This window comes from Cygnus olor, chromosome 20, assembly GCF_009769625.2.
Source record: "Cygnus olor isolate bCygOlo1 chromosome 20, bCygOlo1.pri.v2, whole genome shotgun sequence".
In the NCBI taxonomy this organism is placed as follows: Eukaryota; Metazoa; Chordata; class Aves; order Anseriformes; family Anatidae; genus Cygnus; species Cygnus olor.
Window position 1 is genome coordinate 8,136,385 of NC_049188.1, and position 14,458 is coordinate 8,150,842.

The 14,458-nt window shown below is 53.6% G+C and overlaps 2 protein-coding genes and 1 long non-coding RNA gene across 5 annotated transcripts in view; 2 read left to right on the top strand and 1 right to left on the bottom strand.

Moving 5' to 3' along the window:
* Positions 1-23: 23 nt before the first annotated feature.
* Positions 24-7,103, top strand: NLE1 (notchless homolog 1). Of its 3 annotated transcripts, XM_040532717.1 has the most exons (13): positions 24-83; positions 289-432; positions 514-731; positions 823-902; positions 1,165-1,241; positions 2,615-2,712; positions 3,857-4,049; positions 4,188-4,323; positions 4,691-4,737; positions 4,888-5,090; positions 6,026-6,185; positions 6,275-6,345; positions 6,839-7,103. In XM_040532717.1, the coding sequence occupies exons 1-13, from the start codon at positions 78-80 to the stop codon at positions 6,849-6,851; spliced, it is 1,446 nt and encodes a 481-aa protein (XP_040388651.1). In that variant the 5' UTR covers positions 24-77; the 3' UTR covers positions 6,852-7,103. The 3 variants fall into 3 exon arrangements, with proteins under 3 accessions (XP_040388651.1, XP_040388649.1, XP_040388652.1); XM_040532715.1 differs by having other exon boundaries at positions 289-731; XM_040532718.1 differs by lacking the exons at positions 24-83; positions 289-432; positions 514-731; ... (1 more) ...; positions 1,165-1,241; positions 2,615-2,712 and adding an exon at positions 2,859-2,972.
* A 19-nt stretch (positions 7,104-7,122) lies between these two features.
* Positions 7,123-13,403, bottom strand: LOC121057933. The gene is made up of 2 exons (XR_005814022.1): positions 12,873-13,403; positions 7,123-10,245 (listed from the first exon to the last, which is right to left on the bottom strand). It is a non-coding gene; the product is annotated as an uncharacterized LOC121057933 (long non-coding RNA).
* A 182-nt stretch (positions 13,404-13,585) lies between these two features.
* ULK2 (unc-51 like autophagy activating kinase 2) overlaps positions 13,586-14,458 on the top strand; it is a 39,775-nt gene continuing 38,902 nt past the window's right edge. The window contains exon 1 of the mRNA XM_040532699.1: positions 13,586-14,325. Coding sequence (XP_040388633.1) covers positions 14,233-14,325 — 93 coding nt within the window. The 5' untranslated portion in view covers positions 13,586-14,232. The remainder of the gene's footprint in view (positions 14,326-14,458) is intronic.

Below are 14,458 nucleotides of genomic sequence, written 5' to 3' on the forward strand. Positions count from 1 at the left end.
GCAGCGCCGCTCCCGGGCCCCCCGGTCCCGCCCCGGCGGCGCGGCCGCTTCCGGCGCACGCAGGCGGCAGCGCGCACATGGCGGTGAGCGGGGCACCGGGAGCGGCACCGGGCGGGATGGGGCGCTCCGGGGCCTCCTGGCTGCCGTGGGGGTCCCGTGTAGGGCACCTCCCCTCGGTGGGGTGCCCGCTAAGGGGGGCCGCTGCCGGCCCGGCCCTGGGGGTCTGGGCCCTGCCGTGCCCCCGGGCTGTGCTGCCGGGGTCCCGGCGCTGAGCCCGCTGTCCCGCAGGGCACGGCGCCTCCCGAGGACGTGGAGCGGCTCCTGATCCAGTTCCGCGATGAGGCCGGGGAGCCCCTGGGGTCCCCCTTCGACGTCCCGCTCCGCATCACGCCGGGCGAGCTGCAGCTGGTGTGCAACGCGCTGCTGCAGGAGGTGAGGCCGCCCGCCCCGGGGCACCGGGCGTCCTGGCACCCGGGCTGCCCCGCGCCACCGCTCCTGCCCCTTCTCTTCCAGGACGACCCGGTGCCGTTGGCCTTCTTCTTCCGCGATGCCGAGATCGTGGTGTCGCTGGAGAAGACCCTGGCGGGGCAGGCGGTGGAGACAGAGAAGGTCCTCGACATCGTCTACCAGCCGCAGGCGGTGTTCAGGGTGCGGGCGGTGACCCGCTGCACCAGCTCCCTGGAGGGGCACACCGAGGCCGTCATCTCCGTCGCCTTCAGCCCCACGGGAAAGTACGAGGGGCTGGGTGCAGGCGGGGGGCTCAGCAGCAGCCACTGGCCCACCCACGGTCACCGTGCTGAGCCTGACTTTCTTCTGTTGTAGGTACCTGGCGAGCGGCTCTGGAGACACCACGGTCCGCTTCTGGGACCTCAGCACGGAGACGCCGCAGTTCACAGCCAAAGGTGGGTGTGGGGTGTGCCAGGGGAGCAGTTCCTGAAGGCCCGCAGGGATCCTTCTGCCTGCTCAGAGGGACACAGAGCAGCCCTCGGGTGCTGTGCCAGCCACATGGCACCCTCCCTTGGAGGGGAGTTGCTCTCTTCCACTACTGAAGTAAAGAGTGAAGAAGGAATGTGCAGGATTCTCTCCCCTGTCCTGGGGGTGTGGCGTGCTGGGGCCAGGTCGGTGCAGCTCTCCGCTCACTCTTGCTCACCCTTTCTCTGCCAGGTCACCGACACTGGGTGCTCAGCATCGCCTGGTCTCCTGATGGCAAGAAGCTGGCCTCAGGCTGCAAGAACAGCCAGGTGGGTGCTGGCACCATGGTCTCTTGGTGCCCCAGCAGCTGGGCTGGGGGGAATCTGGGGGAGTGCGGAGTGGCCTTGCCCAGGAGACCCTGCGCAGGTCTGATCTGAAGCGAAATGCAACCTGCCAAGTGGGCTCTGGGGGCTTTAGGGGCGAAGACTTGTTTTCTTTGGCAGCTTGGTTGGGTAAGGCAAGTGTCCGGTTGTTCGTAGCAGGATTTCCTATGCCCTGGAGGAGCTGTGCATGTGGATGCATCCCGGTGGCTGCAAGTAGTGGCTCCAAGCTGGCCTGTGCCTCAGCTGTGCCAGGCAGGGCTTTGTTTCTGTTGCAGCAGTCTCGCCGCCGAGCCCTGCTGTCTCGTGGCAGATGCTTTTGCCTCTGTACAGGAAAGAGTCCAGGATTTGGACATGGCCCTTGGCAGACGGCTCCATCACGAGGGAGGTGTCTGGAGCAAGCAGGGTGTTGCGCGGCCAAGCCAGGGTTGCTGTTTGCATGACCCAGACATGCAGTGGCAGCCTGTTTCACTGCTCCTGCTCAGACACAGACAAATTCCCTCTTACAGGAATGCAAAGGGGACCCTTCCCCAGCTATGGGGCAAAATACATGTGCCTAAGCAGCTTCCAGAAATGCCTGGGGAAGCGGGAGCACTTGCTTGCAATTACAAGCAAGTCAGTTACTTGCTGGGCTGCAGCGGGACCTTGGCTTGCTCTGACCTTCGGACGGTCTGGGAGCACGGAGGGTGGCCGCAGAGCTGCCAAGCGGCGCTGTCCCGGGCTCGCTCTCTGCGCAGCTGCTCTGGAAGGCCACTGTGACACGAGCCCAAGGAAACAGGCAGGTTGTGGCTTCAGTTTAACCCAGGGAGCTGCTTGTTCTCTGGTTTTCCCAGGTTCTTAAGTAGCAGATGACTAATGCCTTGGCTCTTTGGATGAGCATTTATATAGAGAGGGAAAAAACAACAGAAAACTAGCATGTGTCCCGCCCACAGAATCCGATAATAAGTAGCATTTAGCACTCTCTGGCTTTCATCATGCTCTTTAAACATTCACCAACTCTCTGGTGCAGAGTGTCAAAGGCTCAGGCTGGCTTTCTGGAGACCTGGATTGCTTTTGGGTTGAGGCAGATATTTTTGTAACAGCAGCATCTAAAGCAGAGAGGAGGGCGATCAGGTCTCATGCTCTGAGACATCAGCTGATTGCTGCTGGGATCTGCAAAGGCATCCAGTCCTCCTGCTCTCCTCCCGTTCTGCTCTATCTGCCAACGTAAATCCCAGCCCCGCAAGACTGGGGACACCTATCCTTTCTAAATGGAGCCTCAGCGTTCCTGGGATTCATGTGATGTGTGGCCTGACACGACCCTCTTGCTTTCTCTCGGGCAGATATTTCTCTGGGACCCAGCCACCGGCAATCAGATCGGTCGGGTTCTCGCCGGCCACTCCAGATGGATCACGTGCCTGTGCTGGGAGCCGCTCCACATGTAAGTGAGGGGCCAGCCCAGCCCTTCTTCCCTGTTACTTTTAAGGTAAAGACCAGCTTGACCTGAAGGGCATTTCTCCTGTTTGCCTTTTTCTCGTTACGGTGCGCAGAGGGAGCGTGTGCAGCAGAACGTCCTGTGAGGTGGGGCAGGAAAAATGCATCCAGCTCAGGAGTCGCAGCTGCTGCTCGCAGTCCCTGTGAGGGCGCTGGGGAAGCTGCTGTTGGGCTGTGCCTCTGCTCCCCTCACCCCAAATAATTGAGGTACCAGCCAGTGGAAAGGGCTTAATGTTTTCACAGTGCTGGACAAGCTGCTCAGCGTGCTGAGATGGGAGCAGGAAAGCCTGCATGCGTGGAGCCTGAGCTCAGCCTCTGCAGAGCACTCCTGTTCTGCCCTCTTGCATCCTGATTGCCTCTGTTTGTTTATCTTGAGGGCTGATTAACTCTGCAATCTCCTTATCCCTTGGATCGGCTAAAGCTCTGTCTGGGAGAGATGGGTGAGGGGGGACAGTTATTAGCCAATAATCCAAGACATTGTAGAAATAAAGAAGGAAAAAAAGGGTCCCTTCAGAGCAGAGCCCTGCAAATTGAATTTGCCGGTAGGAAACTCCAGCAAACAATTAATTGGATTTGCAAAAACTGATTATAAAGGAGGATCAGGAAATGGAGAGCAGGGAGACAACCCTGCCAGAGCTCGACTTCCCTGTCTCCAGCCAGCTGCACAAGAGGAAGGGCTGTGTTCTTCCTCACCCCAGCACTGCCAGTGGTGCTGTCAGTTGTTACTAAGTCTCCAGACTGCTTGGCTTAGTGTGCTGCTTGTTTTTGCTTTTTCTTTGAGGATGGTTTGCTGTCAGCAGCCAGATAAAGGGAAACAAAAGGGAAACTCCTGAGAGCAGCGTTGTAGCAGGAGCCAGCAAGTGTCATTTTCAGCCCAAGAGTTGGTCTGGAGGGAAGCATCTGTCTGCTGATCCCCTGCCTGTGGGATCAGGTTCTCTGTAGTTGCCTCTGCCTGGCCTCTCTCTGGTGTTAAGCCAAAAGAGAATGTTGTATTTTAGAAACTTTGGGGCTCTTAAATCCTCTGAGGCTGATGGAGTAAGATCTTAGCTGTGCCTGCAGTGCAAATGGGTTTGATGGTCTTTTTTTCCCAGAAACCCGGAGTGCCGCTACCTGGCAAGTGCCTCCAAAGATGGCAGTGTCCGCATCTGGGACACGGTGATGGGCAGGTGTGACAAAATCCTGACGGGCCACACGCAGTCGGTGACGTGCGTGAAGTGGGGTGGCGATGGCTTGCTCTACTCCTCCTCCCAGGACAGAACCATCAAAGTCTGGAGGAGCCAGGACGTAAGTGGGCTGGGCAGCCATGTGGCCTGCTGACCAAGGGGGCCGCACGCAGCGTTGGAGCTTTGTCCGCTCCTCCTGGCATGGGTTGTCTGGCCCTGTGCTGCCCGTCCCTCTCTAAGCATGTGGTTTTGTATCCAGGGCGTCCTCTGCCGCACCCTGCAGGGCCACGCTCACTGGGTGAACACCATGGCCCTTAGCACCGACTACGTTCTCCGCACCGGTGCCTTCGAACCTGCTGAAGCCACCATCAACCCGCAGGATGTGAGCGGCTCCTGTAAGTGCAGCGCTGCGTTGTAGGGTGGAGGAGGTGGCGAGACCTGGTGTCTCTTAATGCTGCCAGGAGCTGAAGCAGTCTTCAGAGCTGGGAGCAGACCCTGTGCCGGTGTCGGTCATGCTGACAGCTGTGATACTCCTTGTGCATGCACGGAGTTGAGCAGTCTGGGGGATGAGAAGACCACCTTGAGTTCAGGGGCTTCAGTTCCCAGTGTGGTCCTTGGCAAAGAGGAAGAGGCTGAACAGTCACAAATGTGTTTGCTTGGCCCACAGAGTCAGGACTGGAATTGGCATCATAGGATTATAATGTTGCTTTTCTCCCCACAGTTTCAAGTCTTTCTTCTTAGTCCTCTCCCTTTCTCTTTTAGTGGCAGAACTGAAGGAAAAGGCACAGCAGAGGTATGAAAAAGTCAGGGTAAGTCCCATTGCAAAGTTTGCCCTTGCCGTGGTTTTTAACACTAGTGCTGGCGGAAGCAGTAAATGCGCACAGTTGGCTGTTGGGTGTGTTTCCAGGCACTCCACACCTGGCTCTTACAAGAATTGGGTTCTGTCATCCCTTTCTCAGGGCTCAGGACCAGAAAGGCTCGTCTCGGGGTCAGATGATTTCACGCTGTTTCTTTGGAAGCCAGCAGAAGACAAGAAGCCACTGGAGAGAATGACAGGCCACCAGGCACTGATTAACCAAGTCCTGTTCTCACCAGACACGCGGATAATAGCTAGTGCTTCCTTTGACAAGTCAATAAAGCTGTGGGATGGCAGGACAGGAAAGTGAGTTTTTCTGTCCTCTTACAGAGGTGGTTTTTGTGTTGGGTCTGCCTGTGATGTGCAGGTTACACAGAGATGGGCAGTGCCCCAGTGTCATTGTCAGCAGCTCCCTGCTGTGTTCAGCATCTCTGTAGCCTTAACCTCACACAAAAAAATTCTACTCCTGTTTCTTTGCCCTTGGGAAGTCCCTTGGTGGGCTCCTCATGTTGTAGGGCCTGTGCTTAGCCAAGTGCATGGGATTCTGCTGTTACTCAGCCACAGTGCTGCCTGGCACCCATGTGGCATGTGCTGTCTGCTGCAGGGCCGGTTCTCTGGGGCAGGCACAGCTGCGATGGGGTGGGATGTTCCACTCGGCTGCTCTCCTGAAGATGTGTGCGTTGCACGCTGTAGACTGACCCAGTTTAAACAGTGCCCGTGCCAGGGAACAGCTTGTTCTGGATGATGCAAATTCATGTAGTTACAAGTGGTGCTGTTGGTGTTTGGATGTCCCTGTAATCCAGCTTTTAACCTTCTGCTAGAGTGTTGGTGAGCTCCGTGGGGCAGCAGTCCTTCCCTTGTTCTCCTTTGTACCGATGAGCTCTGGCTTAACGTCAGTAATTTAATGGTCTTTCTACATCCAGGCATGTTTCTGCTCAGATAGAGAGGAAGGAGTTACCTGTCCAGTGAGGCTGCAATGTTGCAGCTGGATAAAGGTTTCTTGGAGGAGTTGAGATGAAGGGCCTGTCTTCAAGAAGGCTCTGAGCCTGTCTGGGAGGAGTTTTAGACAGATTGAATTGACTTTGCAATTGACTGCCTTACGTGTGCAAAGTGTGAGATGGATCGGAGTGTTCTGGGCTCCAAAGCACTTGCTTGCAACCAGGGTAGAAGCATGAAGACAAGGCAAGGGCAGGTTTGAAACAAATCTGTTTCAATTTTTGGTCATGCCACCTCTGCCCCAGGTACCTGACGGCGCTGAGGGGACACGTCTCGGCTGTGTATCAGATCGCCTGGTCAGCCGACAGCCGCTTGCTGGTGAGCGGGAGCAGCGACAGCACGCTGAAGGTTTGGGATGCTGAGACAAAGAAACTGGCCATTGATCTTCCTGGCCATGCGGACGAGGTGAGTGGTCAAGCCGAGGTGCTTGAGAGGGGTAGGAATGTTGACTCCTCCAGGGACAGCAGAATTAACTGGGTCTTTCCCTGTGCTAGGTGTTTGCAACAGATTGGAGCCCAGACGGACAAAGAGTAGCGAGCGGAGGGAAGGATAAGTGTTTGCGGATGTAAGTAACCTGTGGTCCGTTCATGACGAAAGTCACAGCCACTCCACATCTGCAGTTCCGTTGCAGAGACCTGCACGGTTAGGGCATGCTCTCTCCTTTCTGAGAGTACAGCGCAGGCCACATCCCAGCTCAGAGACCTGACCTGCCTCAGTGCAGGGACTGCTGCTGTCCCCTGGGAGATGACTAGAAAGCAGAGTCCCTCCAACCGAGCCGTCAGTGGTGAAACTTGACTCAGATATTTTGCCTCCCGCAGAGTGCTGGAGGGGGAAAGGAGCAGTTGTACCAATCGGTCAGAGCCTTCCTTTCTCACCTTGCTGTGTCTCCCAGTTATGCAGACAGACAAATTCCTGTGAGCCGATTGCCATTTGAGCACAGCTGACGAAGGAACCTGGTCCCAAGGTCCTTGCTGTGCTGCTCTCGTCCAGCACCTGCTGGGCCGTGCAGCAGCACTGGTGCCAGACCACAGAGACTCAACAGCTCTTTCTGTCCACAGATGGCGTAGATAGGAGGAGCGACACGAAGCCACCGTTCCTGTCCTAAGCTGCCCTGCCCGTCGGCTCGATCCGTCTGGGAGATCAGAAGGTGATGGACAGCAGGGGCTGACCTGAGCACATCTCCTTGTTCCTGTTACCTGCTCTCCCTCATGGACCGTTTCCTTATATTTATTTACGGAAATTTTAATTCCGGTTCTTATTAAGAGCTGTGCTTTGTGGGATTATTTCCTCTGAACATTACAGGAGGGATATCTCATCTGTCTCGATCTCAGCCCGCTTTTTCTTGAAATTTCAGCCTTACAGTGTTCTGCCCTCTTGAAGGTAAAAGCAAAGGGTGGGGACAGCTCATGCTCTTCCTTGCCATGTGAAGAATCCTGCAGGCATGAAGGCTTTTGGTGGGAACAGAAAGGGTTATCTGTGTGGCTTTCAGAGTGAGGGAGAGGAAGGGGAAAATACAGCACATCATTACGTTGCAGAATTGTGCTCTGCTGCTTGCCTGGGACAAAGATCTGCTGAGAATAAGGTCTCGGGGGTTCCTCGTTATTCCAGTAAGGTTTTGCCTTTCCACTCAGCCTACATGCCCATGAGCTGTGCCAAGCATTATCTGTCAGTGATCCTCCTCGTCGACAACAGCTAACTATTCGCTCATCCGTTCAGGCCTGGGTGCAACAGGCATGAACTGCAAACTACTGCTAGAGCTGTGCTGAGTTTCCAGGTCTCAGTGGCTCTTGGAAATGAGAAAATGAGACATTTGTGCCTCTGAACAGCGTGCTCATTTCCCATCCACTGCTAGGGAGGAAATAAGGAAGGGATGGAGAGGGGGAAGGATGGAGCAGGCATTCTGGTTGTTGCATGGCCCTTGCCCTGGATACGTGCTGACAGCAGGGCTGGGGTTGTCACAGTAAATGGCAAAACTTCTATTGCACAGAGTTGGCTCCTTCTGGAGTTTCTCAAGTGTGTTTACTTGCCCAGTGGGTGAGAGGGATTCACTGTCAGTTTTATATATTTGTAAGCTTGCTTACGAGCCTTTTTATAAGTCACTTCAGGCTTCCAACAGTCATGAGGCAAATAGATCTGGATTTAAGTTTTTATTTCCAGGATGGTTATAAAACAGTGAAAATCAGGAGGTGATTAATAAGGAGTAGAGACTATATTGTCAGATTTTAACTGCAGCAAATTAGCATGAAGACCAAAACATTCTGCATCACCCTCATACTGTGGTTGCTACTCAGTGATAACTGCCACTCAGAACAGAGTTCCCAGTTGCAGAAGATGCATTTTAGGATTTTATTCCTGCTGGCAGGATTTCTTTGGAGAATTAAAAGGGGATGGTGCAGTCATGACTGTTTGCTTGTCTGGAAGTGTTCAGATGAGCAAAGCACTGGAACGAAGTGTTACATCTTTAATACAACTGAGAACACAAACTGGTTCCTTTTGTTGTTAGTGTCTTTCTCAGCCAGGCAAATCAGCGGGCTCTATCTTCATGGGATCTTTTGAGAAGGACTCAATATCCTGTACCTGCTCTTTCATTCATATGCTTCCTTTAGCTGGTTCTTGCTGACACTGAAGGCCATGTTGCGTCTATCTGCATAAACAAAGCCTTTCGTAATTTGCTAAGGTAAACGTTAGGGCAGAGGATGATTTAAAACTGTAGCTGATAATTCTGTCCCCTCCAGACTGCTATGCCCTTGGGAAGGAGAGGAGCATGCATGCAGGTGGCAGAGCTCTGGTCACAGACGAAAAGTCTTTGTTGTGCAGTTTTGTAGGGGAAACAACCCATCTTCTGGAGTTCAGCTCTGTCCTGTGGTTTGACTTGCTGCAAGCAGGAGCCTCTGCAGCTCCTGGTAGTGTGTTACTCTCTTTGGGCTGCACAGGGTCACTGTGCCCCACTGATCTGCGACGCATTTTGTGTTGGAAGTGGTGATTTTTCCAAGGTGGGGGAAGTGATCCTGCAGGTACTGGTTCGCCCGTGTTTGTGTACTTAAAGACCAATTCCTTGTCCACTGATTTCCAAAGCAAAGCCATTGCTGTGCCCTCTGACATAGGTTAGCTCCTGCCATCCCTTCAGACTCTACTTCTGTAATATTAGGCACAGAGCAGAGCCTGACTAAAACCCACTTTGTGCTGGGGCACAAACCTTTTCCAAAGCAAAATGAGAACTCTTGAAGAGAGGGCCTGTAAGTTCACGCCAAAGAAAAAAAACAAAACAAAACAAAACCAAACCTACCTTAATCGTTCTTTGACCTGATAGTGAGTCGATTTTGAACCACACCATGTGATGAGTTCTCACAGAGACCAAATCGTATTTTCCTATCCTAAGCAGCTGCTCCCGTTTCTATCATTCATACAGGACCAGCCTTCATGCATACTAATTGCTGGCCCCTTTCCAGCTGTATTCCCAAGCAATCCCATAACACTCCTCCCCGTTTTATTTGGAAGTGGCATTTCTCGGGCCGCGCTCTACAGTTTACTGACTTGTGTGCTGGGAAACAGCTGCTGCCCTTTGCTTCGGGGGTGGCTCCTTTCTGGCAGGAGACAAAGTAGCACTTGATCACCCTCTCTCTCCTGGCGATGGGAGCTTTAATTAGCTAATTTTTAGAGTTGCGGTTGCAGATTTGGCTTGATGGTGTTATTAGTGGATAAGATGTTACTTTTTGTCAAAGGCCAAGCATGAGCTTTAATGGCTTTGTACCTATAGCTACACTTACCAAAAAACTTGCTGTAACACCTGAAGTTTTCAAACCCAGTGCAATAGGAAACTCAGGATGTACTGCTGTGTTTCAATCCAGTTTCACCCAGGTTACTTATTAAGCATACCACACAGGTATGCCTCTACCAAAAGGACCTTATTTTTCACTGATACTGTAAGAATAATTTAAAGCATATTCCGCTGATACAGTGCTTCTGCCACAGAGCCATCGGACACTTTCTCCTTTAAAAGCTGTGATAACTCAGCTTGTGCCACCATTAATTTTACTACAAATCCCCAGTAGGGAGGACAGTGGTGATAAGGACTGGGAAGCATGCCAGTCTGCTGAGAAAGGCTTACCTGTCTTGATTAAATTCCTGGGTATGATGGAGGGAGGGAAGGAGAGAAGAGAACAGTGAGCGCACCTAGAGTGAAGCAGGCAGACCAGGATAGAGCTGAGAGGAGTGGGAAAGGTGGCAGGTTCCTGTCCCTTGGGGGTAGATTTAGATAAGTGGGGCTTTAGCATCCCTCTGAAAATCATTCTCAGGGCTGTGTGTTCTGCTTACCCAGGCAGGAAAGCTGGTGAAGTGGTGCTGCAAGTTGTGCTCCCGAGATCCTGGTTCCTTGCAGTCACGCGTTCATGTTCTGCTTGACTCAGCTGATCTCTTGATTATTTTCCCAGATCAGTAATTTAACTTCCATGTGCATACTTATTGTCTGGAGAGAGATGCAAAAAAGATCTTTTGATGAACAGGAAGAAAATCAGCATCATCTTTATTCTGCATGAGTATTAGGAGAAACAATCTTCTCTCTGCTTTTCTTTGGGTGAACCTAGGCACCATTCAGGCAATGTTTCCCTCAGAAATGGCTGCATTTTGGCGGTATGGCAGAAAAGGGCTTACCATAAAGGCCATCAATGCTTTTGATGAAAGTACTACAGAAACTCAAAACAGTGATGTCTGTATAGTGGGGAACTCCTGCCAGATGAAAGCACACTTCTCTTGTGTGCTCAGGCAAGCAATGTGGAAGGTGCTAATTCCTTCCCAGATCTGTGCCTCGTGATCACGAGTCCCAGCTCACATCTGAGGGGCTAATTTGGCCAAACCAATGTAGTGCAGCCAGGAGAAAGCCACAAATACCTCTCCAGTAATGTTATTTTCTGTTTTCCTCTCCCTCACCGTGAAGGTTGGTTGTCCTTGCTGAGCTGCAGCTGGCTGATAGTTTGTGTAAGTCCGGCCATTGCCCAGGCAATGATATTAAAGAAATAAACTCGGCACGCAGTACTCTGCTTTTGAAGAATCACCATGGCCTCTCAGACTGCAGTGCTAGTGCCCACTGCCCAGCCATGCCTTTCGAGTGCACTGGGTAATTTATTGTCCTGCTGCATGACTTTGTCAGAGCAGAAAGCTGCATCCCTCCGAGTGCTGCAGGGCTGCTGCTGCCTGATAGTGCTAACTGGTGAATTTCTGCGTGTGTTCTGGGTGAGGGAGGAGCAGCACGAGCCCTGCGGGTTGTCATGTGTTGCTCTCCCAGCATCTCCAGCAACAAGGCTCTCTAGGAAAGGCGGGCAAATACAGTCTGCTTCATCTCCAACCTCTTGCAGTAGCAAAAGCAAGGGAAGGTGCTGTCTGTAAATAGGTTTGTTGTAGGCATAACGCTGGAAATATTGACACCTAGAAACTCTCCCAAAGACTTATCAAGGAGACAGCTCAAATGAGTGACCTGCATGCAAATCTCACAGCCCTTCATTGAGTGCTTTCTCAGATTTCAGCCCCTCAGATCCTGTTCAAATCCCAGTGCTACGCCAGTGTATTTAGTTATTCTGGTCAAATCTCCTTGCTGTTTTGTCCTTGCTGTGCTGAAATAAACCTGCTTGAGGGCTCCAGCCCTGTTATGAGGACAAAAGGACATCAGACAGGCTGCTACCAAAGGGAAACGTGTCTCATTTTTGAAGTGTAATGCAGAGCAGGTGGTTTAGAAATTCCTAAAGTGGCTTTCTCAGTTCAGAAGGGATCTTTCTATTTTTTTGTTTTTTTATGTTCCCTAAAATGCAGTTTGTGACTTAGACTTTGGGGTGAAGATACACACTGATGCTGAGAGGATTAATACTGAATGTGAGAATCAGTGGATGGCAATAAACAGCCAGTTCTGAGGGAAATTATTTTGTGAGTCAGAATATTTAACACATTGAGACTTGTGGGCTTTTTCCTGGTTTTAAAGGGGCATTGTGAATACATCCTAGAAAGTGCTTGTGTTACTACCAACACCTTAATTTATGATTAACTTAGAATATTTTTACATCTCATTTATTCCTTCCACAGTGGTGTTCTGAGCTGCTGAAATTATTTGGCCAGCTTCACTTTGTTTTTTTGTTTACTTGTTAGGTTAGTGCCACAAAGGAATTTTGCATAGGTGCTCAGAACTGCAGAAAATAAAGGGTGAATTTGATCTTGAGGGATTTTTTTAAAGTTCTTAATTCTCTGTGGCACAAAATAGATGTGTTAGGATTCTTCTGATGCCTCTATGTAATGTTTAGAGCTTAAAATATCCTTCATAAAGCTGTCAATATTCCCTCATCTCTTGCTAAATATTTCTTATGCAGGTGTGTTATCTTTGGAGAAGTCTTTAGCTGTGGAGTTTTTGACACGGCGCACCACTCTAGTAGTTCTTGGTTTTGAGTTACAGAAAGTGAAGGGAGATAAGTAAAGAATAATGAGAGGGCCAACTGTGTAACTCTCTGCTAGGTCACTATTTTCATCTAGCAGCACTGAAAGCAGATCCCAAGAGAGAAGGAGCAGTACAGGTGTGTGGGGTCTGAGCTCTGGCCCAACAAGATCCCAAAGCGCACCTTGTGGTGTCTGTAAGTGCCCAAATCCCAAGTAGTGCTGTGTCTGGCAGCTGCCTGCTGCCCCTTTGACGGCACACAGCCAGGAGGGTTAATCATTGCTGCTGCCATGTGTAGTGACCAGAGTGCCAACGGGATCCGGGGCAGATGGGGATATTTGGGTGGCCTGAAACGTCTCGTACACGTGAAACCTGGATGCTGAGGTGGCATGATGGAAAATGCAGAGAGGAAATGAAAGAGCACAGTGAGGAAAGGAAAGGAGCATAATTATGTAGATCTGGAGGTGAAGGTCAAAGTCTCCATGTGACTGGTGTATGGTGTGATTTTTTGTTTGTTTTTTTTTGTTGGAGGGTGTTTTTTTTTGTTTGTATTTGTTGCTGAAAACTGCCCAAGGCTGATCTAGAAGTGCTGGGGGGAAGAGGGTGCAAATTAAGAGTGGCCGTTCTCTGCATGAAGAGAGCGAGCAACATGAGAAGTGTCTTTGGCTTAGGGCACTTACCTGTATTAGCATTTTGCCTGTGTGTTCCTCAGTTGCTTCTCCATTCCTTTAAGTTTCTTCTGATGTAGAATCTTGCTTACTAATGGAGCAGGGTCAGGGCTGAGGGTGAGCCCTGAGGTGCTGGGTAAGCAGTATCGCCATCCTGGCAGCGGTGCTGGGTGGGATGAGCTAACCTCTGCGTTCCTACCTCTGCTGCTGCCTCACAATGTGGCTCCTCACCCTGCCTCGATCTGTGGTGTGGGCAGGCCCCCCCCTCTCCTGGTGGCCCCTCAGCTTTGTCCCTCATTTCAGGCAGGCCTGAGGTGGCTGAGGAAGTGGCCCAAGGGGAACGCAGCTCGCGTTAGGAGCGATTTCCAGGGAAGGCAGGGGCTGAAACTCGAGTTTGGCCTCAGCCTGGTCCCTCCCACGTGCCGGGACGAGGACGTGTGTGCGGCCCCGGTGCTCCCTGAGGGGATGGGGGCCTGTGCCCAGCAGCCGTGGCTCCCCCAGCGCCGGGTGTGGGGGCGCGGGGGGCCCTGAGGCGCCGCCGGAGCCCTGAGGTGATGGCGGTGGGGCCCTGAGGCGACGCCGGACTCCTGAGGAGATGGCGGCGGACGGACCGCGCCTCGCGCTCCCGCCGGGTTAAACGGGGTGAGGCACTTTTTGGCCGCCGGCGGAAGAAGCCGAGCGCTGGGGCCTGCGCGATGCGGCCTATAAAAGGCGCGGAGCTGCGGGCAGTCGGAGCTGGGGCTGGCGGGGTGCGGATCGAAGAGGAGGCGCTTGGCCGAGCGGCGGGAGCCCCGGAAGGCGGCGGTGGCGGCGGCCTGAGAGCCCCCCATCTGCACCCTCCCTGCTCGCTCCTCTCCCTCGGGGGGCGAGGAGACAGCGCCAGCCCCCCTCGGAGCCGCGGGCCGCGCCTCCCCCCCCTCGCCCCGCTGGATGCTCTGGGTCTCGCTCCCTGAGAGGGGCCGCGGCGCCGGCAGCCCCCGCTGTGGTGGGGCCATGGGGGCGGGCAGCGGCAGGGCGCCGAGCCCCCTTCCCCGCTGAGCAAGCCCCCGCGTCCCGGCACCGATGCCGAGCTGTCCCCTCACGGCCGGCCCCTGAGAGCCTCCCTTCCCCTCCCCATGCCTGACGGAGCCCCTCGCCTCGGAGACGCCCTGCAGCAGCCCCGCCGGCCCGGGGGTCTGCGGCTGCCCCCGCGGGATGAGAGGAGCTGCCCCGGCCGCCGGGGGCAGCCAGGAGAGGGGCAGGCTCCCAGCCCGCCGCCGGCTGCCGTGAGGCGGCTGTAGCTGCCTCGGCTGGAGGAAGAGCCCCTTTGTTTTCCTCCCCCCCCCCCCCCCCGCCCCCAACCCCTTCCCGGGGCTTCATGCCCCCCTGAGGGATGATGGAGGTGGTGGGGGACTTTGAGTACAGCAAGAAGGACCTGATAGGACACGGAGCCTTTGCTGTGGTCTTCAAAGGTCGCCACCGCAAGGTAAATACCACAGCGGCGGGCTCGGCCCGCAGCCGGTTACACAACCCCCGCCGGGCCGGGGTCGCTCGGTGGGGCCGCGGCTCTGAGGAGCCCGTGCCGGGGGGTGACAGCTACCGGGGGCCTTCGGGGACTT

Bases quoted from the DNA above. Each gene is read 5' to 3' on its own strand.
- NLE1 (XM_040532715.1), top strand. The intron at 4,738-4,887 runs GTAAGTCCCATT...TCCCTTTCTCAG, and splicing joins AGAGGTATGAAAAAGTCAGG to GGCTCAGGACCAGAAAGGCT. The intron at 5,091-6,025 runs GTGAGTTTTTCT...CCTCTGCCCCAG, and splicing joins TGGGATGGCAGGACAGGAAA to GTACCTGACGGCGCTGAGGG.